General features: G+C 32.5%; 1 protein-coding gene across 1 annotated transcript in view; it reads left to right on the top strand.

The window, feature by feature from the left end:
- LOC118193319 (potassium voltage-gated channel protein Shaw-like) overlaps positions 1-27,675 on the top strand; it is a 538,479-nt gene that overhangs the window by 343,367 nt on the left and 167,437 nt on the right. Inside the window, exon 3 of the mRNA XM_085827595.1 lies at positions 14,547-15,492. Within this exon, the coding sequence (XP_085683721.1) occupies positions 14,547-15,492 (946 nt within the window). The remainder of the gene's footprint in view (positions 1-14,546; positions 15,493-27,675) is intronic.

Here is a 27,675-nt window from a genome sequence, read left to right as displayed (position 1 = left end):
ATAAATGTCGGTTCACTTTTCAAACTGTTGCCACAAAATGTTAGAGTCCTGCATTATATTTGAAGAAATTAAATAATGAAAAATCTGCATAAATGTATGTATATTTCTCGTATTGTGATAAAACAACGGTACATAGAGTCATCAAATTTTGATCCTCCAACGAATATGAGCATGTGGAAGACCAAATTTGAAATTTGAAATTTGTTTTATGATCGATTTCCTATTTTTTAAAACTTTGACGAATTTTTGATTAACAAACTCAAGGATTTCAAAGCGAGCAATGGCAACGTAGTGCAGAAAAAACATTTTTATCTCCAGCGCGTGAGTTTCTATATCGGAAATTCTAAAGATATGCTCGTTTTAAAACTATTTTGCGATATTACTGTTGCACTGGATCTTATGGTTTAAGTGCGAGGAACATGATATTTAATAAAGAAAGGTAACACACAAAATGTTAAAAAACGCCCCTTTGGACGTAATTTAAAATCTGAAACATTTCAGATTTTGTTTTAATCCAAAGGGATTTGAGTCCCGGCGGACTATTACTTTCGTTTTGGCATTTTGCGTCGGACGGATAAATGTCGGTTCACTTTTCAAACTGTTGCCATAAAATGTTAGAGTCCTGCATTATATTTGAAGAAATTAAATAATGAAAATCTGCGTAAATGTATGTATATTTCTCACATTGTCATAAAATAACGGTACATAGAGTCATCGAATTTTGAATAACGTAATCCTCCAACGAATATGAGCATGTGGAAGACCAAATTTGAAATTTGAAATTTGTTTTATGATCGATTTCCTATTTTTTAAAACTTTGACGAATTTTTGATTAACAAACTCAAGGATTTCAAAGCGAGCAATGGCAACGTTGTGCAGAAAAAACATTTTTATCTGCAGCGCGTGAGTCTCTGTATGGGAAATTCTAAAGATATGCTCATTTTTAAACTATTTTGAGATATTGCTGTTGAGCTGGTTCTTATGGTTTAAGTGCGAAGAATATGATATTTAATAAAGAAAGGTAACACACAAAATGTTAAAAAACGCCCCTTTGGACATAATTTAAAATCTGAAACATTTCAGATTTTTTTCCATTCTTTTTTTATTTATTTATTTATTTTTTTATTTTTATTTTTATTTTATTTTATTTTATTTTTTTTTTTTTTTTTTTTTTTTTGCAACAGGAAGTTGGTTAATTTATTTATTCGGATAATTGATATTTGTATTAAGGGATATTGCTTAGTTCATGCTGCTTATTTTCTTTTGATTTTTGGACACGCAACAAGTACATCGCAGTCTTCTTATTCTGACGCGCATGTATCTCGCGAGACACCAACAGAAAGAATTTTCTTTCTCTTTCTCTCTTTATTAGCTAAAGGCAAAGAGCTTTGTATATTTTGAATTATGTCATATACAAAGCAGAATTTTGATTGGTTTTTGCTTTCCGATGATAGTTTTATTTTTTAGAAATATAGTTTTGGCAACAGTTTTTCATTCATTGCTTTGGATACTGAACTGCTGATTGTTTTCTCTTGAAAATATTAGATTTATTGCTTACTTCATTGTAATTTTTTTATATTAAAACAAACATGTAAATACGTAAAAAAGCAAATTTAAAGTTAAAATAATTCAATTTATTCTTAATTTATTCTTAATTCAATTTATACTTTTGAAATAATTTTTTTATATGATGTTTTAATTATATAAAAAATTTTGCATGATTCGTTTTAGGGAACAAAGTTCTTAACCATTCTTCTTACCATTTGAGTTCTTAAGATTTTGCAACGGGAAGTTGATTAATTTATTTATTAGTATAATTAATATTTGTATTAAAGGATAGTGCTTATTTCATTGTAAATTTTTAATATGTGATACTTTTTTATTGATTTTTTTTATAAAGTTGTTCTGCAGAGTAAAATTCTGTGCAGGTTTTAAATTCAATGTTTGGTGTTCCCTTTAGGCACTTTTACGGTACATTTAAAAGCCAGACGAAGACTGGCAGCGTGGCGGCTAGTAACGCATATAGGAAAGATGTACATTAAATGATATTTTGTTTGTAAAACTTAAGCATAAATTCCACAATTGAATATCAATGAAAAGGAGGATTTAAGAAATCTCAAAAAGAAAGTTAATGATTTCTTCCACATAAATATACAGCGGCAACAAGTGTTCATTTACAAATCTTTCTTCATAAAGTATGAAATGGGAACCTTTTTTCTAAGTTGCATTATAACTGGAGATTGTAGCGTCCATTAGGGTTTCCGAAGCAGGACATGCAGGTAGGTGACGGAGGACCGGAACGCCTCATGCATAACATAGGTAAACAGACATGTGTCCCGCGTTCTCCCAGGGCCGTATCGGGAGTTTATTAGCTTTAAAATTAAATGCATACATTGCCATAAAAGGGCGCCTTTGTACATTACAACATATTCGTTGTACATTACTAGTTTTTGACATGCGTTCAGTTGATGGTGAACATAAACATACATAAATACATAACGTGTAAACATAACATATAAATAATAGATATGCAATTAGACATATAAATAAACACATAAATAAATACATATTTATAAAGAAATTGAAACACTTCTTACAAATAGAAGCAGGACATGCAGAGTCATGTTAGGTATTTGATACGGGAGAAGATAAAAATGAGCCATACCCTCGCCGGGACTCGAACATGGACCTCTCGAATTCTCGCCGAGTGTGCTACGGTTACACCACGGGCGCATGCAGAAAGCAGGGAGAAAATACCTTATAGACATATGAAAAATGTGCAATGACTTCGCGTGGTCTCGAACTCCAGACCTTCCGATTTCTAGACGGACGTGCTTCTCCAGTTATACCATGGACACACGAGGTAAAGTGAGAGAAAATTCTTAAAGATAAAAATTACAATTAAAGATAAAAAGATAAAAATAAAAGATAAAATAAATATAAGGAGATAAAAATAAAAGATAAAAAGATAAAAGATAAGTAAAAGATAAAGTAAGCATAAAATGATAAAGATAAAAGATAAAAAAGATAAAATATAACTAAAAGATAAAAAAATTCAGTATAAAAATGTTACTTGAGAAAACAGTTGAGCCCAAAAGAGAAGCCAAGCTTCGGCGAAAAACCAAGCTTACACACCAAGAATATTTTACCATGTATATGGTGAAAGGTATGATTTATTTTGAATAGGCAGAAAATGGCCAAGCCATTAATGCTAATATCTTCTGTAATCAAAACGATAGTTTTAAAAAGATTATAACAATCACTTTACCTGAATTGATCACTTGACCTGATGAGATGCTTCAGCTGGATAATCCTAAATCACATACTTCAAAAGTAACTCGACAAATCTTTAATGGGAATTTTTGTCTGTCGATTGCCTAAAAATGCAGATATTGCTCACTCCATTTATTAGCCCAAAGGGGCGGTAGCCCAGGAGGGCTACTAGTCTCAAAACGGCATTTTGTGGGTTTCAATATAAACGGCGAATTACTTTTCAAATTGTTGCCACCAAATATTAACGCCCGTATATTATATTTAAAGAAATTAAACAATGAAGAATCTGCATGAATGTATGCATATTTCTAGCGTTGTGAAAAAACGACGGTACCTAAAGCCATCAAATTTTGAATAACGTAATCCTCCACCAGAAGATGAGCACCTAGAAATCCAAATTTTGAATTTCGAATTTGTTTTACTGTATATTTGAAATTAAAACTTTAACGAATTTTTGATTACCAAACTCACCGATATCAAAGCGAGCAATGGCAACACCTGTACGGAAAAAACATTTTTATATCCAGCGCTCTTGCTTGTCTGCCGGAAATTCTAAAGATATGCTGTTTTTAAATATTTTGTGATATTTTTGTTGAATTGAATTTTATGTGCTTGAAATGTAAGAATGTGATATTTAATTAATAAAGTTAACACATAAAACATTAAAAAAAAACGCTCCTCTATGCGAAATACTGTAGAGACTTTAGATTATTTCGAAACAGGAGAGATGAAAAATGAACAGTGCCCTCGCCGGGACTTGAACCACGGACCTTTCGAATACGCGCCGAGCGTGCTGACAACTGCACCACGACGGCAGGCTAAGAGGACGGAAGAAATACTTTATACACTGCCCCCTTTTAAAGGGCGACTGGGGTTTACGGACCCCAATCGCCATCATCATTCACCACCTTTTTTAGTTTGGGTGCCACTGTAGACACATTAGGTTATTTTGAAGCAGGAGACATGAAAAATTAGCAATGTCCTCGCCTGGACTCGAACCACGGACCTCTCGAATACGCGCCGAGTGTGCTGATCACTACACCACGAAGGCATGCTAAGAAGGCAGGAGAAATACCTTATTATATAAAATCTGAAAACTATCAATTTTTTTTCTCTCTGTTAATGTATTGAACGTTTATTTGTTAACAAAATTGTTCACAGTAAAGAACCGACCTAGAATATAATGAACGAATATTTTTCGGTAAAACTAAAAGAATTATCCAAAGAAGAGGAATTGAAATTTTAAAAAACTATATAGAGACTTATATAACTAATGAAATTTATGCAAGAGTATCTTTTGGCATTGTGTGTCCTAGTTCAATATTACTTACAATACACACAATATTTTATTTTGCACTAAAATGGTAAGAGGAAGCTTTTAAAGTTGACATTTAAAAAACGATACTTACTCTGTAGGATACATTTCGTAAAATTTAATGTATGTTACCTTTCTACTATATTAAACTATAATATCTTTTTATGAAAGAAATACTAGAAACTGAACATTATCCCTTCGATTCTTTTCAACTGCTTTACGGGCTATTTGTGGGAGGCAACAAAAGTGAAAAACTAAGATAAGAGTGTGTTTTATTTTATCGCACCCTCACTACGAGGTTTCACAAGAGTTACTTCAGTCTCTATGTTTGTTTTTAGCTCTAAACCCTCTAAGCCTTTACGAAACTGAAATGCTTCGGAAAAGATAGAAATAAACATTGGATTTGTTGCTTTGACACACTTAAGAGTTTAGCACATAGTCTCTATTTTTCTTAAGATTTAAGTTCCAGTGTGGTAAGCTACAGAACTTAAAAGGGAAAAAATAGCAAATGATGGACATTTCTTCCGGTTTTGATTTATATCTATCTCGAATGGCAAAAAGTTTGTTTCTGAGACAGCAATATATGTTTATTTTAATCTTCTTTTTAACAAAGATTTTATTCTTCGAGTTTAGAGCTTTTTCCCTTAAAATTGTGTATTTTTCAGCATTTATGCTATTTATTTTTAATTGCATATTCGCCAACCTATTTAATTGCATATTCGCGACGGTCTCTTATTTGAAAGTACGTGGAATTAAATTCACAGCCCCGTAGTCAAGTGGTTTTTCCCGCCTTTTCTACACGTACAGTTATAGAATGTTCTCGAGATATTTAAAGCGAACTGGATTGGCTGACGTCATTTCTTGGAAGCTCCGCCTTCCCAGAGGCTATAAAAGGACTCGCAAAAGGAATATCGGGGCTTTTCTTACCTTGTATAGTTTTTCTTGCAACAGTAGCAAGTTTTAAAAATGTTTTTTAATTGCAGGCGCATCTAAAAAAGAAGCAAAACCATTGAGAGTGAGCTATATTAAGATAATTTAATTTCATAATTCTGTTAATGAACTTCTGCTTTCTATCTCAATTGTTTTCGTTTGACGAAACGCGCTAATGATATTAGCTAGAATCGAGTTTTTCACGCTTTTCCCTTGATAAGTCCGTGTTACACCTCGAGTGGGGCTAATTTACTATTTACTGCAATTCTTTGGATATATTTTTTTGTCTTTGTAATGTTTTTTTATGGTTGCATGCATCAGGTTTGATTTCAATTTTTTTTAGTTTTTTGTAATTCTTTTTGGTTTTGAAGTTTATATTTTTTTGTAGTTATTACTGTAGGTTTATACGCCATAACTTTTATATTATTGTTATTATATACTTTACGCAATAACTTTTATATTATTGTTATTATATACTTTACGCCATAACTTTTATATTATTGTTATTATATACTTTACGCCATAACTTTTATATTATTGTTTATACTTGGTGTAACATTTTTACTCTGTAACTGCAGTATCAAATGTACTTTTAAGCATTAGCTATTTTTGAACTTTCCTCTTCTGCGCAAATATATATATATATATATATATATGATGTACCAGCTTTAGTCGTAGCTTAAATTATCAGACGATAAGTTTAAAAAAAAGAGGATCCATTTATTATTATTCAGGAGAAATAGCAGTTACAAAATCAGATATCCAGAGTAAATAAAAAGAATTACTAATAACTTTTCGTATGAAGTTTACTGCATCGTGACATTAAAGAAAAAGCCGCCGATATTCTTTTGCGAGTCCTTTTATAGCCTCTGGAAAGGAGGAGCTTCCAAGAAATGACGTCAGCCTCGTCAGTCAATCCAGTTCGCTTTCAATATCTCCAGAACATTCTAAAACTGTACGTGTAGAAAAGGCGGGAAAAACAACTTGACTACGGGGCTGTGGATTTAATTCCACGGACTTTCAAATAAGAGAACGTCGCCATTAAAAATGAAATGAACATACAGTTAGAATTTTAAGTGTATTCTTGACTATAGAATTTTATTATTATATATATATATATATAACATTTTGACTAACATAATCTTCCTCCGAGTATGGGCATCTGGAAGTCGAATTTGGAAATTTGGAATTTGAGTTATTATCTATTTAATATTTTGTAAAACTTTAACGAATTTTTGATTAACAAACTCAACGATTTCAAAGAGAACAATGGCGACACTCTACGGGGGAAAAACATTTATATCTCCAATTCTAAAGATATGCTCTTTTTAAATTATTTTGTTGTGTTTCTTTTGAATTGAATTTTGAAGTGCGAAGAACATGATATTTAATAAATAAAGATAACACACTAAACGTAAAGAAACACCCATTTAGGAGTAATATAAAATCTGAAACCTTAGAGAATTTTTTTAAGCCCAAATGGGCGTGAACTCAGAATGGCTATTACCTCGAAATAGCATTTTGCGTCGAATAACTATAAACGGTCGTATTACTTTTCAAATTGTTGCCACCAAATATTATCTCCCATTATTATATTTAAAGAAATTAAGTAATGAAGAATCTTCATGAATATATGTATGTCTCTCGCATTGTAAAAAAACGACGATACCTAGAGCCATCAAATTTTGAATAACGTAGTTATTATAATATGGACACCTGAAAGCCCAAATCTGGAATTTCGAATTTGTTTTTACTATCCATTACATATGTTTTAAACTGTAACGAATTTTTAATAAAGAAACTAAACGACTTACAAGCAAGCAGTGGCAACACAATTTGCGGAATAAACTGTTTTTTTCTCCAGCACGCGATACTGTCTATCGGAAATTCTAAAGATATGCTGTTTTTAAGTATTTTTAGCCCAAATGGGCGTTTAGCCCAAATGGAAACGCGAATGTGTGTGTAAATGAAGAAAACACGCCTTTGAGCGTAAGATTGGTAAATGTTATTAGTCCTAAAATGATGAGACGTTTTCAGATGTATAAGATGTGTTGTGCATTGTTTCGAGTAAATCTTTTTATGCGCGCATTTATATATATATATATATAATGTTGTATGATCTTAAATCCATTTAGTGCGAATACAAGTTATTATTACTTGCGCAATTGCTGCAAAGTTAGTTAATAATAATTTATTTCCTCAACAGTATTGATTAATTGATTATATTATCTCCTAAGTTTAATTAAAGTAGAATTATTTTAAAAGTGTGCATCCATACTGGTAAGTTATATTTTGAAAGATGTTTTGAAGTAATTTGAAAGCAAAATGTTAATAATGTTTTAACTTTCTGTTTATAATGTTTTAACTGGAGTTAAATCATCACGAAGAATAATATTTTAATTGTAAAAGGAAAAATTAAAACATGTAATCATTGTCATTGATCGGAAATTAGTTGACTTTTCAAGGGGAACAAACCAACTCCCGTTCAATGAACAATAATTGATAAAAATACGTAAATACGAAAGTGTTTCGTCTTTACTCGAGTTATAAGTTAAAGCCAAACCAGCAATTCTAGTCAGGCCAAATATTTCCGCGAATAGTAGGAATTATGAACCAATGCTGATACACAAAGAACTTATTCTCATGAAGCATTTTAGTCAATTCAATTTGGAGTAAAAATCCATTACTGTAGAGAAATCCTGTAAAACTCAAGTAACCGTCCCCGACACTTTCATCTTTATGCACTTGAGTACTATATTATTTGTAGAAATTAAACATTGGAAATTGTCATTATGAAATCGAATTCAAAGTAAAGTTGAAATAAACATAGAAGATTATAAAAAAGCTAAATAATGCAAACTTTGTAAAAACAAATCAAAGAAAATATAAAAATAATATAGAAAATAATATAAATAAGATCAGTGAATGTACATGAAGATATAAAGGCCAGAAAGGTATTAAGTAACTTACATTCTTTCTAGTGGGGGAGTTGGCAAAGTGTTCTCTTCGTGTCTGACTCAGAAGTGTAGGGTGTCCGAAAATTCTTAGCGGCAGTAGGGCCTTTGAATAATATCAGTCGGTAAGACTTGGGTGAAGTAATTTATGGTAGTGGGTGGGACCTGGAATTCTTGAGGGATGTATTTTGTGGAGTTCTTATCTGAGAGAGACCGTCTGTTAAGACTTTTTTGAAAATACTAGTGAATGGAAATTAATTAATTTCTGGCTAATCGTCGTGTCGCAATGATTAAGAATTTAAGAAAGGAAAAAGGCATTTTCGCTGTCCAAGAGCTAATAGACAGTCTAAAGGCAGGAAATAGGCCCATTTTTTTAGTAACAGTATATGTCTGAAGACAATTAGCTTTTTACAATATATACAATTGAGTAATTACACTATATACAAATCTTTCAACTGACAGTCATCCAACTTATACCGCCTTCTCAGGTTTAGGAATAAATTATCATATCCCTATCAGTTAAATGATTTAGAGTGAGTATTTAACGCCTGCTCTTTTAAGGCAATGGTTGATAAATTGAAAGGGAATTAGATTATTTTTGAGAATTTTGATAAGAATCAAAATTTCGCGTTGTAAATCTATTGTATCTGTGCATATAGTTTTAATTCGTTGTATTTGATTAATTATAGTATTGTTAATTACTTTTTTGGATATGTTGGAGTTCCAATTTATTAATTTGTTAGTATTGAAATTGAAGTTTCTTGTTTTGTCAAAAAGTAAAATTTTTTTTGTAGTTAATGATTTGAAGATCTAGAAAGTCTATGCTATTTTGTGAATTATTAGTTTTATTAAGTTTAAGACAATTCGGATAAATGTCGGAGTTTTCAATTTTACCAAAATTATTAATTGTAATAAGGTCATCAATATATCTGTAGGTGTGTTTGTAGTAATTTAACTCTTGTGGTTGTAGATTTTTTTTGGAAGTTAAATTCTTTGACAAATAAAAAGATGTTACAGATCGAGGTGCTGGAATGTAAGCCCATTGGCAATCCTCTGACTTGTTTAAAAAGTTGATTTTGAAACTTGATATAGTTATGAAAAAGTGTGCATTTTAGGTAGGTTTTCCATTTGTCAAGAGTCATGATATTGAGTATATTAGGGAAAAGTTTTGGTAGATCAAGTAGACTGGTATAGATTTCTTCTAGAGGAAGTGAGGTATATAAGTTTTCAAAATCATAGCAGTTAATGTTTTGGATGTTAATGGTATGAATGGTATTAATGACAGGAGTGTTATTATGAATGATCCAGCAATAGTTATGATTAGTGTTACAATCATTGAAAATAAATTTACAGGTTTTATTAAGTTGAATTGAAAAAATAATAGTCTATATTTTTCTTGTAATTATTAGTTCCATTAGCTATAAATCTAAATTTTAATGGTGTTTTATGGAATTTGGGAATCGCATAAAGATTAGTAAATCTGTTGTAGTTTGCATTGAAAGTAATATTGAGTTTCTTATGAAAAGTTTTAATCCTGTTTATTATAGATGTTTCTGTAAGGTTGGCTAATTGATAAGTAGTTGCGTTGAGAAGTTCTTTATGAATAATCTCAGTGTAGAATTGTTTTCATATAATGCTAAAGTTATTAGTTGCTTTATCTATTTTTGTAATAGTAAAAAGCTGTTTTAATTTATTAATATCTGATGTAGCGATCTGAGCAAGGTCGCTGCAATGTTCCTACCTACTACTACTATATATATATATATATATATATATATATTTGTTCTTAGAGCATAAACCGTACAAAAGAAAGAAAATTACTTAATTAAAAGTTAAATTTAGCAATAAGTAATTATTCCATTAATATGTCTTAAATTATATTATAATAATATAAGTTTGTATTTCTAATATCATGTTTTATCTCCGTTTTTTTCGCTGAAAACTTTGGATTTTTGTTAAATTTGGTTTCTAATTGTTAAGAGGCTTTTTTTTTAAACTCGAAATATTTCATATTTTTATTATTTTTACACTATTCCCATTTTTATATTCTTAAATTTCAATTCCCTAAAGCTGAATTTTTAAAACTACTAAGTTTAAATATTTTAGAATATTTTATTTCAGCAATCGTTTTAGATAAATAAGAGAGCAAAATTTTAAAACTCGAGCTATTCTTCTGCGCTTATCTTGCATCTAGAAATCAAATTTTGAAATTTTATTCTTTTCCAATGATTTTATCATTTAAATAGGTTAACCACAGACTGCAGTTCACTAATAGTGATTATGCCATCAACATTTCCGCAATTATAAACTCATTTATCTTCCGAGTTATACCGGGTGAGGTTTAAACTAATTATCTTCTCAACTTCATTGATAATTCCTTCACTCTAGTATTTTCCCATTAAACCTCAAAGCGCTTGCTTTTATTCATATCACAGGATCACATTTTAAAGACTTATTCATACACTATTAGTAAACCGGGATATTGCATTAAAAGTTTTATCTGTTTATAACACCAATAACGTGTTACTGAAATATTATCAAAATGATATCAAAGCCGTTATTTCAAGAATAAAGTTAATTACATCTGGATAGCAAAGTTTATAAATTTTATAAAGGTCGATTTAAGTGTTTTATTTTATTTCCAGTTATAGCACCAAATACATTAAAAAATGTAAATTATTAAACTAAAGTATCATTTGAAATAATTTTGCATTTTAAATTAAACTCAAAAGACGATCAAAAATGTGCTGTGATTATTAATTCTCTAAATGTCTTTGAAAATGCACTTCCAACTATAAAAAACTTTTAACGTGAGGTAAAATCTTATGATAGCGAATTTAGCGCTACTATTGGAGTGAATGAGATTTTTAAAAAAAGCTAAAATTTTGATATCACGTTAAATAAAATTTTAACTATAACCGCAAAAAATGCCGGGTATCATATTCCAACGAAAATATCCATTTTTACCTCTCTCTAATGCATTTGAAGGACGGTTTTTCGTGACATGTGTAAATACGGACAGAATAAAGGAACTTTTTTTCAAAACGGATTGCAAAATGGATTTAAAATGGATTCAGAATAGATTATTTTTCGTAACGTCTGTATTTACGTACCTGTGTACATATCTCGCAATACTCAAAAATGAGTAGCCTCAGAACTTTGAAATTTTATATATGGAACTGCTATAACATGTAGTTGTGCACCTCCTTTTTTCGTTTAGCACCACTCGCATATAAAGATATATTTATGTCACTCTGCTACCCGACCCGGTGAGATCAGTTTTCGTATTTTTATACATTGGTAAACTGTGCATTTTTGTTTTAAAAGGGATTGAATTATGTTATTCTTAAGTTCCGGTTAAGTTTTTTTTATGCCTTTATGCGCCCATGGCGCCCCGAAACAAACGTACATGTTGTTCCAGAATAACGTCGGGATAGATTTGGCTTGTCATGGTTCCAATTTGAACATGCAGGTCAGTTCTGGAACCCAAATAATTCCACCCCAAACGAACACTCCTGCACCACCGTAATGGTGTCGTTCAATGATGTTTTCTTGGTGGTAACGAGTACCTGAAGCTCTCCATATGAAAGTCCGGCGAGAATCAGACTGCAAGCTAAACCTGGACTCGTCGGAAAACATCACACAAGCCCACTGTTCCGGTGTCCGTAATGCTTGCTCTCTACTCCAGGCTAACCGCAGGCGACAGTGAGTTGCAGTAAGTGGAACGCATCAGACAGGTCTACGAGCATATAAACCAATCTGCCCTATACGTCCGCCTTGAAAGTCTGCCTTGAAATTGTCGTACCAGTGGCTGAAGAGAGCTGACGAGACAGGTCGGAGGCTGTGCTCCGCTTGTTTCTTTTGGCAGTAACTGCCAAATACCAGTCCTCATTTGGCGTTGTAACTCTGGGGTTTCGGTTCTTCATAAAATTAAGCTTGGTGCTGTAACGTCTACTCACGTTACCATCATCTTGGAATCGTTGCCTGGAGATGACACTCTGGGCAATTCCAAGTTCGTCTGATACTTCTAGTTGGGTACGCCCACATTCCAGACGGCCGATTATTCTACCACGTAAAAAATCATCCAAATGTGTCCTTTGTGCCCTAACTATTCGGTTATTGCACTGAAATGTTTATAAAGCGCCTGCGAACAATTTTACTTCTTTGCCTGTATTCCTTATATATCACTCTCTTACACTCTCGTCATTGTGACGTACCATCGGTGTCATCTGGTTACTACCTGAAATTTGCATATGATTCTTGAAGATGTGTGTAGTGAATTTACAGGTGATATATTTATTTTAGAGTTCGATTTCCGCGTGACTCCGAATTATCCTTAACTTACGGACATGAGTGTAGTATTGAATTGATGGAATTGCAAATATATCTCTTAAGCAGTTCGAGGAAATAAGTTTAAATGAAGCCTAGTAATATAATGTGTATAATTTAACAGGCCGTATAAGGAAATCATGCGGTGTCCACGTTATATTTTTAAATATAACCCAGGACTTTATTGGGAATTTAAATATATCACTGCATTCCGTAAAATTTTGTAATGATAATTGTGATTCATTAGTGTATAGACTAGGGTTACTTTGAATCAATATTATAGATTTCCTTCACACTAAAATTTTATCACAAAATTTACTTTACTTGATTGATATAGCAACCACATATTGCATAGATATGCAATTTTTCCGTTTTTGAAGACCTTCGTTCTATTTTGCCAAATATTTTAATTTATGCTTTAGTAATCATTTTCGCTCACCTAAGAAACTCTCTTCCATTAACCAATATATCACTTCATAAAATTAAGCTTCGTAAAGATTTACAGTTTATACAGTCTTTGGGATTAAGCTATAAACAAACTTCTAGAACCTGACGGCATATCGAAGCACGGTTGAAGCCTTACTAGCTTTTATGTATAATTAAAAGTATACTGAAAGTTTCATAAATCATACAAGGAATTAAAATTGCTGCTTTACTAATACGTTTGTCTTATTTGCTCAGTTTTTCTAACAAGTTTGTCAAAAATAATTGCTCAGTTTTGAAAATCAAACTGAAGAGAACAGAAAGTTTCATTTTTTTATGTTATTTATTTGGAACCATTATGTCTAAAATTTTAAAACTCATTCCTTTGAGCCATGAAACTCATTCCTATTACTCAAACTGAGAAAATAATTTACTCATAAAATTGATTATTTTATGTAATAATTACATCGGAACATAAACTAGGTTATCTGTTACTCATTAAAGCATGAGTAACCTTGAAATGAACTTGAAAAGATGTATAGAATAACAAATGTTTGGCTTCAAAAATTAATGGAGAAAAATAATTCGTATTCTAGGATTTCTGCGTAATTTTTTAATTGATCTCCAGTTTTTCTGCCTGCATGCCATAATTTTGTTAATTTTCTAGACACGAGTTTTTAATTTATTCTTCAGTTCTGAGGAATAAAAATGTTTCAAAATAATCTTACTGTTTAACTAATTATTTATTATGGTGAAAAACTTTAGGGATATCTATCTCAAGTAAACTTCCTAATTACAGACTCAAAATCAATACTGTAAGGCAAAGAAAAGAGTTGGATTTAAAATTAGAAAACGTACAGGCAGATTCCAAAATGAGTTGATAATGAGACATCGTAATGCGCCAAATTTTGTATCTTTAGGGGCATGCATAATTTTTATTACAAAATAATTTTTAGCAGAAAATAATATCTACCTGATTTAGAAAAGATATGTTCTTCATTACATATATTTCAGCAGCATAAAGAGCAATGCATAATCCGATTAGGAAAATTTGTTTTAATCGCGCTTACTTATCGTTTCCTACGTTTGTTTAAGAATTATCTCTAACCAGATTGATGTGTCACAAATGAAAATCAAAATCAATCCAATTTTGAGAATTTGTTTTACTTTTTAAGTACTATTGCCTGGAATTTTCTTAATTTCTATTTTTTTTTTTTTTTCTTATTTAATTTCTTATACAACGAGAAACTTGTATGATGGTGTTACCAAAGTGTTATGTTTTTTGTTACTTTTCTCATACATGGTTTTCATTTCCATTCCAGGTGATAGGCATTATGTCCGTGTTCTTCATCTGCGTCTCTATTCTCTCATTCTGCCTGAAGACGCATCCAAATATGCGTGTGCCAGTAATACGAAACGTTACCGTACGTACCTCTCCCCCTTCCTCTAATCCAAATGCAACGGTTACTCATGCATGGACTTTGGACAAGACGCACACTTACCCGCACGACGTCTTCTTCTACATCGAATGCGTCTGCAACGCCTGGTTCACCTTTGAGATAACGGTCCGCTTTATCGCGAGTCCCAGAAAAAGTGAGTTCGTTTGTGGTGCCGTCAACCTTATAGACTTCACGGCCACCTTGTCCTTCTACATTGATCTCGCTCTACAGAGGTTTGCTTCACACTTAGAAAACGCGGATATCCTAGAATTCTTCAGCATCATCCGCATCATGAGGCTTTTCAAGCTGACCAGGCATTCTGCCGGACTGAAAATTCTCATCCAAACCTTCAAGGCTAGTGCCGGGGAACTTATCCTCCTTGTATTCTTCCTGGTGCTAGGCATTGTTATCTTCGCGTCGCTCGTCTACTATGCTGAAAGGATACAGTATAACCCGACCAACGACTTCAATAGCATACCTTTAGGACTGTGGTGGGCTCTGGTGACGATGACCACAGTCGGCTATGGGGATATGGTCCCCAAGACTTATGCTGGCATGTTTGTGGGCGCCCTATGCGCACTGGCGGGTGTGCTCACCATATCACTGCCCGTGCCCGTCATCGTGTCCAACTTCGCAATGTTTTATTCACACACGCAAGCCAGGGCCAAACTGCCTAAGAAGAGACGGCGCGTTATGCCAGTCGAACAGATCAGGGGCCATGTGATGAGAAGTCACGTGCCTATGAGAACAGAAGCACCCCCTCCAGCACGACGGATCAACGCACTAAAACAGAACATACCAAAGGATTTTTTAGGAGGAACGAGAACTGGTAAGTTAAATTTATTCTTTTTTTTTTTTTTTTTTTTATACAGCGTCATGCGTTTCCGGCATTTTATAATTACAGGTGACTAAGTTGTTACTTATTTTCCATGGTAATAAATTAATGTTTCAAGAACTATATAGTTCAGACATCTTACATTAAACTAGCCAGTAACAACAGTGAATATCTAAGAAAACGTACTTCTCCTGTGGTAAATAACTGCATGGCAACAAATTTCTTTATTACTATTTCATTGAAAAGCTAATTTAGTTAACAGCTTACTTAAGTATTAATTCCGATAATATTTTATGTTTAACGTTTATTTCGTGTATACACAGATATTAATAGCTATAACTTTTAAATAAATGCATGCAAAATGTTACCTTCATCTAGGTATAAGAAGGTATTTTTATTATTGTTATCCAGATTTCTGAAATTATTATCTACTATAAAATTTTAAGCTAATTTTACTGCCTAATATAAAATGAATTACATCATTAACTAACTTTTTGGGCATTCTTCGTTCCACCACACAATATAGAACAACGAGTCAACACCCTCTACTAAATCAGGCCTTGGGGTTCAAATCCTGTCCTCGAGCCTTGGAGGGATTGGTACCATCGCACCTAGGACAACACAGGCCCAGAGCGACACTGGTCGTCCATTTGCTACTTAGCAGTCACATGGGCTGCCCTTCGCCCAAGGACATTACCCAGAAAACCCGGGGCGCCACCCCCAAGTAGAACCCGGGACGCCACCCCCGGCTACTAAACGCTTGAGCTCTAGGACTTGCCAGACCCAGGGGCCGATCAATAAATGATCATTCTGGGAACTTTAGAACCACTAGATTCGTAATTCGTGTACTCCCATGGCTGAGACTGCCTAGGTATAGATTCTAGCCAGCAGCTTTGCAGATTTCTCTGCGTTGAAATATTATTCATGAATAAACAAACTGATAGATTTGTGAGCTAATACCTGTAATTCAGTTATTTCAATTATGTTGAACTGAAGTTTTAAACTCTTCAGCAAATTTTAATTAAGTAGCTCCTTAGAAATAATTCACATAAACATCCTCCAAAGAAATATTTGCATCCAAGAAGTTGTTGCAAACTCGTGAATACAAACAAGACACATATGAATTCGGCAGCAATTTAACGACAAATTAAAAATTATAGGATATTCATTTCAAATGCTGTCCTAAACGCAGTATTAGAAATGAACAAAATATTAAATTCTTAGCTCATTTTGTATGATTTTACCATTTTTATTTTACTTTTCGTTTATTTCTAGTGTGCTACACATTCGTTTTAACGTTTCTTCTCACGAAGGAAGTTAGTTATAATAATCTATTAACGATTTCTTTATCTCTAGCTTTTATTAACGGTATCTGTGAGAGGTTTAAACACACACTATAATTAGTATGGTTATATATATATATATCGGTCATCGTCGTCGTATACACGTCGGTATATCTGTGTAATGATTTGGAAGTGCTATTAACTTTTTTATGACTGTGTGTAATGATCCATATCTTAGAGATAGGACAAGTAATAACAAACAAACTTAAAGTAGAAACAACTTTTTTTTTTATTTTGTTTCGTCTTAACAAATGTCATGCGGCATTTGGGAAGCAAATATTTAAAGCTTGAAGGGAAAATATTTCAGGCATACATTAAAGCTTGAATATAAAACCAGAAATGATACTTATCATTGCTACCAGGTGGCCGATTATTATCGTTGCAAGCATACTCGTAAACTGAACTTATCATTGCTAGTACCCTAACTGATTCTTTACATTTCAGATCTCAAGTTTAACATGATCTAACATCCAGCTATATTTTGGTTAATATTGTTTAAAATGATTTAAAAATAGTCACCTTTATATATGATTAAATAACTAAATTAAAATTCGATTTTTTTGTTAAACATTTAGCTGTGGAATACGGTGCAACTCGGTTTACGAAATTAATTCTTTACTAAAGCTCGTTCATCATCTGAAATGTTCGTAAGGCAAAGTTAATTTTTCCCATAGGAATTATTAATGTTATTAATGTGAAATGAATACATTCGTTCCTGGAAAAGAGATTATTATTTTTTTTAAATTTACAACGAGACTTGGTGCACATGTTCATTAATACGTACTAATGAAGTTATCAAATATGAAACAAAAGAAGAGTAAACATAATATTCTTCACATAAAATAGACAAAAATTTAATATAATTTTCCTCACTCTCGAAAAGAGTGGAAAGTGATGATAAAGAGAAAAGAAGAGATGTTATTGTCAGTATGAAAAGCTCTCTTCCTAACAATAACATCCTAACATCCTAATAATAGCCATCAGATAACTGTGTTTTGGGGGCATCTTTTTATCTCTCCTTTGTCGCTTAGAGGCACTCGATTCTGCTTGAGGCTAATTGGGCTTTCCTTTTACTCAAATCTCGTCCAATATTATTTTTTATTACTAGCATCTTAAAATGTTTCTAAAGTAAGAGAAGGTATTGCTTTTGAAACTGCTTTGCTGTAGCTTCCTATTGCTTTATTAGGATAATATCATTAAATGAAAGTTTGCATCTGAATTTGGACAAATCCCCATTTTGTAAAATTAGATTCATCTTCTTTTCCCTCGTCTTCCTCTGAAAACATTTCATTTACAACCTCATTTTTTCCTCCCTGTTACTGATTCTGAAGGTTTTCCAGTTCCTTCCCTTAAGGGGGCTCATATACCTTAAACCCCTTATGATCTTCGAATATGTGACTGTTGCAAGAATTAGGATAACTTATTTATTTTAAAAGTAATTACTTCCAACTTTTTATGGCTGACTACATAATATACCTGCTTTCTGAAATCATAATCAGAACGTTTGTGTTGTCACAAATATTTTTGTAATTAAATCCGCTTTGTGACAAAAATTTTCCTCGTGTTTCCAACTTCCGCGCACAGTTTAAAATTATTTGTTGCATTATTTATTTCCATAGTTATATATAGCTTTTATAACATTTGGAAACTACATTAACTAAAAAAAACTGAGAATTTCATGTTAAATTTTTATTTTATTTGGAGTTGAGTTTATAAAATGTATTTTATTAAAAAAATCTGTAATGTTTTTGTGCATAAATTTTTTTAATATTAAAATATTCATCAGATTGTTGGTTCAGTTAGAAAATAGTGCCCATTAAAGAATTCCATCAAATTTCAAGTATGTACCGTTAGCCATTTTTAAAATATCATGCGCGCAAGGTGGAAAAATGACGAAACATTTTGTCACAAAGCGGATTAAATTACAAAAATATTTTTGGCAACACAAACTTTCTGGTTACTAGTTTCCAAAGCAGCTATATTATGTAGTTAGCTGTAAAACATTGGAGGTAATTACTTTTAAAATAAATAAAATATCTCAATTCTTGCAACAGTCACATAATTCGAAGCTCATGAGGGGTTTAAGGTGTATGAGCCGCCTTAAAGTTCTTTCTTATGATCTTCTAATAATTCCTCCAGGCCGTTGTTGTTGATTTTCAAACCTACGACTTTGCTTAGAGGTGTCATAGATAACAAAAGAATTCCCAAGGTGAAAGACCTCAAAATCTCTGGCTACATTTTCTCCAATGCTGAATTCAAAGACCTGTAAATCACTTGTTGCCAGGTTTTTATTAATGAAATTTAAGTAATAGAAAATATAGTTGTAATATAGAAGATAATAAAATAGAATTGTTTCAGTGAATCATTATAAAATATGAAATAAATCAAAATTCTCAAGGTAAGCTATTTCAAACATTTTTAATTGAAGCTACAGAATTGCATCTCCAAAACAAATTTTGTCCTTTTTAATGAATAATAAATTGTACATTTTATTACATGTAGAATATTTGTGAATAAATGCTCCCAAAAGCAGATTCAAATTCATTAATCCAGCTGTAATATTCAACGACAGTCTAAGTCAATGGAACCATTTCTGCAATATCTTCATTATTATTTAGAAATGAATTATTAGATGGAAGTTGCGCTAATTTTCATCTAATTAGCAGCAGGAATAGCAGGACGTAAGCGGAACGCTGAAATATCTCGAGTTTCCTTTAAGATTAATGATAAGAATGTAATCTATTCAAACATTCCAAAAGATCTACAAATATGATTTTTAATAAGTAATTAGTGGAAAATGCGTAGAATTCTGTATGCCAAATTCCTAGTCATATAGTTTCTGTTCTAGAGGAATGCAGTTTCGTGATCATCTGAACATTTCTCTCATACAATTTAATAAGATTTTTCAGTAAACATTGGCTGTTAAGGTTCCTATCCGAAACGTATATCATTTCTGATGTGAATTTAGTTTCGACCTTGGCAGTCTTTTATATTATACAAAACTACAACGTCCATGTTTGGATTTAGTTTGGTTACTTTAGTTTGTCATGACAAAGCACTCTAGGGCTATTTTCCTAAGGGAAGGGATGCCTTCGTGGAGGACTTTCTAAGGGGAACTGTCTCTTATACATGTTAAACATGAGGAAAACCAGGAAAATGCCCACGCAGCCAGCCCGTTCACCTGGGGGGGGGGAATTGGATCCAGGTCGGAACTACCAGTGTTCAGTGATTTTACCGCTTGGCAGCTGGTGGACTCTACAACGTCTAGAAAGAGATATATGAGATTAGTAAAATCTTTCATTTAATTATATTAAGTTTATTTGATACTAATTCACCGTCAGTTGAAGCTATTCTCTTATTTCCCATTTCCTAGTACACGTTTGTAGTTAGACAATGTTCCGTTCACAAATATAAAAGACAAGGTTTGGTTTGATTTATTTAATTACGGCAATGCACTCGAGGTCTGTCTGCTTAAGGGGAGGGTTGCCTTCGTGTAAGAAGGTACTAAAAGAAGGTATGAAACTTGCACAATAGTATATACAGGTGCAATCAAAATGAGAGATTAATATGCAGCATTGTAATGAATTATGCGTGGTCGTTCAAAAGTGTTTTCAGTAGTAGGATTATAGTCAGCTAGTTGGCCAATATGGGCATAATTAGAGTTCATAATTTTGATTAAAAATGAAGATTAAATTCATAACACTTGTAATTAAAGAAATTTTATTACACTGTATTGTTATAAATATGACGATATTGTATGTATTATAATTATTTTAAGAGGCTTCGAATAAGCATATTCTATCAGTTCTATACTCCTTAAGTGTAGTGCTGTATAATATAGAATTTGCAGCAGAATTTTAATACATCTACAAAAGTAAATCTTTTTAGAGTTTCTGCGAAAAACATGCAGACAGGCATGTAGTTTTTATTAATAAGTAATCTGGAATAACCTATAAATTATATTTCAAGCTCATAATTCAAAGATAAGAAGCATGAATTAGAATAAAAATATATATAACTCATTCATAAATTATGTTATAATAACATGCGCTTATAATATTGCATAGTTGCCAACCTTGAAATCCTAAAAACCAGAAGAATTTTGTGTGGAAATCCGAAGGTTTTCATACTGCGTGGCAACACCATTTCAAAGGTACTCCAAACTAATATTAATTCACTTTATAATGCACGGTTCAGATTATTGAACTATTCGGAATTTAATTTTGATTTAAAATGTATTAGTATTTAATTCAGGGATTGTCAAACAGGTGGGAATTTCATGATTTCGGAGGGGGCGATGCGCTAATATTTACTGGAGGCACATTTGTTTAGAATAGAAGTCGTAACTATTCTGTCTTTAAAGCTGGCCATCAGCTGCAGAGTGGTAAAGCCGGTAACCACTGGTAGTTCGATCTAGGGTTCGAATCCCAGAAAAGGGGCTGGTTGTGTGGGTGTTTTCGTGGTTCTCCCCATATATAACGTGCATAGGATCCAATTTCCTTAGAAAGATTACTTCCCTTAATATTTAACTACTGTATTTCTCGTAAAAACTGTATCTTTCAAAAGAGTCTGTTACTAATTACGCGGAACTAAAACTAATTCAAAATGTCAGCAATACGTATATGTCCAATCGTATCTTCTAGCTAAGAATATCTTATACGTTTCCCAATAATGATAGTCATTTAAGATCACATTTTTATCAAACTTGAAAGTATTAGGGAAATTCATCATCTTTATCTACTCATAATTCTTCTGGATTATTTTTTAATTTATACGTACTAGCATAATATAAAAAAGAAAAAAAATCGCTATTCTTTTAACCTGTCTTCAAGACGTCTTTAAATGACAAAATCAAAAATTCCATTCTTCTTTCTCATTAAGCGATATAGCGATAAGTCTCCATTAGCTCCAAGGTGAAATTTTAATCATGATTCCTATTGCGACAATGATTAAATTTTTTTTTTCTTCTTTTACAGCGGTAAGGAAAAAAGACACATGCATACATATATGGCAATAACTGCCTTGCTTAATGCGACAGGTGACGGTTGAAGTCACGAACTTATCAACTCCCATTCTTAATCGAAGTGAAGTGAACTAGTGAAAATGAGTGTCGACTCAACAAGATGTTCCACGAAGTAAGGTTAATTATTCAGGGAGGATATATTAAGAACTGTCTTCGTGAACTCGGAATTAATGGCCTATCAATTTGATGTATAGCGGGATTTCGGGAATTTTCATTATACGTTTCCAGATAAAAAAGAGATAGAGGAAGACACAGGATATGGAAAATTTATAAATCTGTTCTGTTTAATCTCAAAGATATATTGTAGAAGATTGTAAAAGAAATATGTTATATATGTCTTCAGATCTTATTACAGAAATTAAACAAATAGTACAAAATGAGGCGGTAGCCTCTATTTTATAATGGAAATGTATCATTTATAACTTCGAAACAGTATCATTTATATAACCGAAGCCGAATTCATCGACACTTCGTTAGCTCGTTGGGCCTATTTCGTAATGCTCTGTATATTAATAGCTAGACTTCCATTCATAATATTGTTATTTATTTGTGAAAACTTTGTTACTTAGATTTGAAAGCATTCGAGGCTATCAGAAACACCCGTATAACGGACATAATGCACGATTTCTTCGTTGAAAATGCAACGAAAAGTATTTCTCCTTTTTCCGCATTGAATAATGCTTTTAGTCAATAACAGACACCGAATTTTTATTGCGTCATTTTCCGTAATACATATTTCTGATGAAAACTGACGTGAAGATTTATACAGGTGTACTTGGTAAGGCAGTGAAACAGAACATCTTTTGGGAACCAGTATTGCAATGACTTAGTAGAAATGACTTTGTAGAAATGACTTATAAGGATCTTATTTGATCATTATGTCATTTTAATCATTCTTCTGAAAATTAATGACTATTTCACTTAATAATGCGCGAAAAAGAAATTTTTTGCAGGTTAATATTCCAGAATACATTAGACGATCTCAATGATGTTGAGCCGCCCAATCGGTATAGTGGTTAGCGTCACTGACTGCGGTGCCGACGCACCCGGGTTCGAATCTCGGAAATGGTATGGATGTTTGTAAATGAATGGTTGTAAATGTGTCGGTGCGGCGTGGCGGCACTCTAAATATGCGGCGAGGCGAAAGTCCTCTCATGTGGTTTGGTGGAAGGGAGGGGTGGGAGACCCTCAGATTTGTCCCCACCCCGGGGATACTCTCCATCAAAATTGGGGACGGCATTGAGCCAAATCACATTGCCACTTGTTAGGTGCTCAAGGCTGTTGACAAGGACGGGAGCAAACTTACGCTCCTTTGCCGCGGGGAATTCTGGGGGCTTGAGCTGACTACGTCACACAAGTGAGTATAAGCAATAACAACAACATAAGGATATTGTGCAGAATGTCGAAAATATCCAAACTCCTTTTCATATTCTTCGAATAAATATAGACACTAATACAAGTACATTTCTTAAAAAGTGTTCTGTTTCGCAAGTTCCACCTTCTTTTAACTCTATTTTAGAAGGTTTTTCTTCCTTTTCGTTCTTAATTTTTTTTCTCGTAATTTTTACAGAAACTAAAGAATGTCGTTTTAAGACACCAATCTACGTTTTATCAACGCAATTATGTCCTTTGGCACTATATTGTGCAAATTTCATATTAGGTTTCTCTAGTATTTTAATCATACCCTTAATCATAATTAAATTGCATTACTTCTGCATAGGAGCCAAAACGCAATGTTGTTAATTGAAAAACACTTCTTGAGGTATTAATACATTTCAAACATACCTTTAATACGCAATTAAATTGCATTACTTCTACATAAGAGTCCAAACACAATGTTGTTAATTGAAAAACACTTCTTTAGGTATTAATACAATACATTAATGCATAATACATTAACCTCTATAATACTTTATTAAAACTATCTTTAGTGTTTTAAGTTTTCCGAACAAATACCTCTTTGCCAATTCGTCATAAAAAAGCTCCATGCAGACAGCTTTTATAACATTTATAATACTGTTTGTAAACCTTTAATTTCATCTTGATAATCTTCTTTAAAAGTAGTATATTTCTGAAATTTGAGTAAGCTGTCATCTCCCTTCAAACACTGTATATGCATTAGGAGTATTTTTGAAAAGCGGAAGTGAAAAAATGCCGCTATAATAACAGACGGCATATTTAGTAAACGAAATTTTTTTATCAAAATGCTAAACAAATAGGCAGAAATAAAGTAAATACACAATAATAGCAAGTACACTAAACGCTTAGAATTGTAAACACAAGCAGAATGAAAAAACTAATGCTCTCAAATATCAAACTGAAATTGTGGAACTAATTTTGTTCCTGAGCATTTAATAATATATAGAAAGTTTCGAAATTCACCCTTTTAACATTCTCAAAAGTGTTCAAAGGAAAGATTTCCGGTTTAAAATGTACTATTTAAAGAAATTTGCGTCTCTTAGAGGCACAACTTCAGGCGTTTTGAACAGCAACTTCGGCGTTGAAAAGGAACAGTAATTACTTTGCTTCTAATCACCGGAAAGACAAAACTAATATAGTTTTGGGAAAGTAAGCGTATAAGCTTTGAAATACAGTGATAAAAAGTTTTTTGAAAAATTTCATCAAAATTCACGATGAGAACGTAGATACATTTTTTACGGTTATTCGAAATTACATTATGAAAAGTATATGCATACAACAAAATAGTTCACCTACTTTTTTTTTCTCAGATGTACAATTGCAAAGAAAACCCGCAATTTTTTTTTTAGTCCAAAGGGATTTGAATCCCGAAGGACTATTAGTTTCGTTTTGGCATTTTGCGTCGGACTCATAAATGTCGGTTCACTTTTCAAACTGTTGCCACAAAATGTTAGAGTCCTGCATTATATTTGAAGAAATTAAATAATGAAAAATCTGCATAAATGTATGTATATTTCTCGTATTGTGATAAAACAACGGTACATAGAGTCATCGAATTTTGAATAACGTAATCCTCCAACGAATATGAGCATGTGGAAGACCCAATTTGAAATTTGAAATTTGTTTTATGATCGATTTCCTATTTTTTAAAACTTTGACGAATTTTTGATTAACAAACTCAAGGATTTCAAAGCGAGCAATGGCAACGTTGTGCAGAAAAAACATTTTTATCTCCAGCGCGTGAGTCTCTGTATCGGAAATTCTAAAGATATGCTCGTTTTAAAACTATTTTGCGATATTGCTGTTGCACTGGATCTTATGGTTTAAGTGCGAGGAACATGATATTTAATAAAGAAAGGTAACACACAAAATGTTAAAAAACGCCCCTTTGGACGTAATTTAAAATCCGAAACATTTCAGATTTTGTATTTTTTTTTTTTTTTTTTTTTAAGTCAAAAGAGATTTGAGTCCTGAAGAACTATTACTTTCATTTTGGCATTTTTCGTTGGACTTCTATAAATGTCGCTTCACTTTTCAAAGTGTTGCCACAAAATGTTAGAGTCCTGCATTATATTTGAAGAAATTAAATAATGAAAAATCTGCAGAAATGTAGGTATATTTCTTGCATTGTGATAAAACAACGGTATCTAGTGCCATCCGAATTTGAATGACGTAATCCTACTGCGAATATGGGCATCTGAAATCCCAAATTTGAAATTTGAAATTTGTTTTATTAACGATTTCATATTTTGTAAAACTTTAACGAATTTTTTAGTAACAAACTCAACGATTTAAAAGCGAGCAATGGCAACACTCTAATGGGGGAGGGAACTTTTGTCTCCAGCGCGTCGAACTGTGCATGGGAAATTCTAAAGATATGGCTCATGTTAAAATTATTTTGCGACATTGCTATTGAACTCAATTTTATGGTTTAAGTGCTAAGAACATGATATTTAATAAATAAAGGTATTACAGAAAAACGTTCATAAAACGCTCCTATCGGCATAATGTAAAATTTGAAAGCTCTCAGATTTTTTTTTCTTTCTTCATTATTTTTATTTGTTTGTTCACTGCATTTCGTCAATAACAAATGGTTCTAATCTCCGCTGTGTTATATTAGACTGAATTAGTAAGCTCAATAATTTGCTCTTGACAAGGAACGCGAAAACCTTTCTCACTCTACAGAAACATTAGGTATTTTGGAAGTAGGAGAAAAGAAAAATGATCATCGCCTTCGCCGGGAATCGAACTGCAGACCTCTGGAATACACGATCAACGTGCAGACCACCACACAACGAAGGCATGCGAAGAAGGCGGGAGAAATACCTTATATACTACCCCTTTTAAAGGGCGACTGGGGTTTCAGGGAACCCAATCGCCAAATCCTGGGTGTGGAAAATCATCATCCACCACACGTCCCTGTTCGGGTGTCACTGTAGAGACATTAGGTATTTTGGAAGCAGAAGAAGCGAAAAATGAGTAACGTCTTCGCCGGGAATCGAACCGCGGACCTCTGGAATACGCACCCAGCGTGCAGACCACCACACGACGAAGGCGTGCAAAGAAGGCGGGAGAAATACCTTATAACTCGAGATAAACTGAACCTCTTACATGAAAATTCAAGCTAACAAAGCATGAATTTTAGCCATTGTTAATATATTATTGCAGAAAACCAAGCAGAAATACAAGCATACCTGTAAAGAATATTACAAATCTAAACAAAACGATTCCGTATCCATTGTTTAGTGTAGAACATTCGAAACATTTTTGTATTAGTTAAAATAATGCTGTAAGTCATTTTAAAATTTATCAATTGAACACAATACAAATGTAATGTATTTTTAAATTATATCAATTACACACAGTATTAAAAAATACAAATTTAAATTAATAAGTCCGTTTATTTTTTCATTTCTCTTTATTATAATTATTCTCCGTGTTTAATGTATTAAAAAATACAAATTTAAAAGTCCATTTATTTTTTCATTTATCTTTATTATTAAAATATAAATTAAAAATTTTGCAGAATGGCCACACATAGAAAACTGACTAAGTCACGTGCTTGATAACAACGTGTTAAGGTAATGGTGCAAAAGTTTTGAAAAGGATCTGCTACAAAAGTTTCTCTTTAGCGAACGGCTATGTACACTTCTCTTAAGTAAATAGTCCTCATGTGCTTTGCCACATTCAAACAAATCAAACTCTTTAGTGGAACGTCAAGAAATAATTAAATGCATTACGAGACGAATTTAAATTATATATGGCACTAATTAAAAATTGTTCAATTTCTTCGCTTGAAAAATCAAAATCTATAACAGAAATGCAATATTAGATTACTTTCACACAAAAAGATTAAATGAGAGCTAAAGTTATAACTGGCATTTCCTCTCTTTATATTTTCTACAACCTTCTAAACAAGGTGGCCAAACGGTAGAAGTTGCTGAACACTGATAGTTCGGCCTGGGGTTTGAATCCCAGAGAACGAGCTAGCTTCATGGGCGTTTTCACGTGTAACGTGTACGAGCCAGTTTCCTTTAGAAAGTCCTCCACGAAGCCATCTGTCTCCTTAAGGCACATAGGCCCAGCGCGTTTTTCTGGAATCAAATAAACCAAAACCAAACCGGGCTTATATTTTCGAGAAACTAATGCAAGTTTTTGCAATATACGAGTAGTACTTCTCTATTAGATGTGATATTTTTAATTATATGATTCTATAATAACCGTAATAAATCAGTTCAAATTTCATTGTTGCAAATGATTTCGTTATAAATTAATTTGAATTATAAATGAACTTCACAAGCCGAAATTATAAAAGATGACAGAAATACTATTTTTAATTTCAACTACTTGAAATTCAGCAATATGATACCAAATTAAATAACTGCTAACATT

The sequence above is a fragment of the Stegodyphus dumicola genome, chromosome 12, assembly GCF_044657685.1.
Source record: "Stegodyphus dumicola isolate Sdum_Otavi_A_Nest chromosome 12, ASM4465768v1".
Classification (NCBI taxonomy): Eukaryota; Metazoa; Arthropoda; class Arachnida; order Araneae; family Eresidae; genus Stegodyphus; species Stegodyphus dumicola.
Note: the sequence above shows the minus strand (reverse complement) of the source record. Positions and strands in the feature narration are given on the sequence as shown.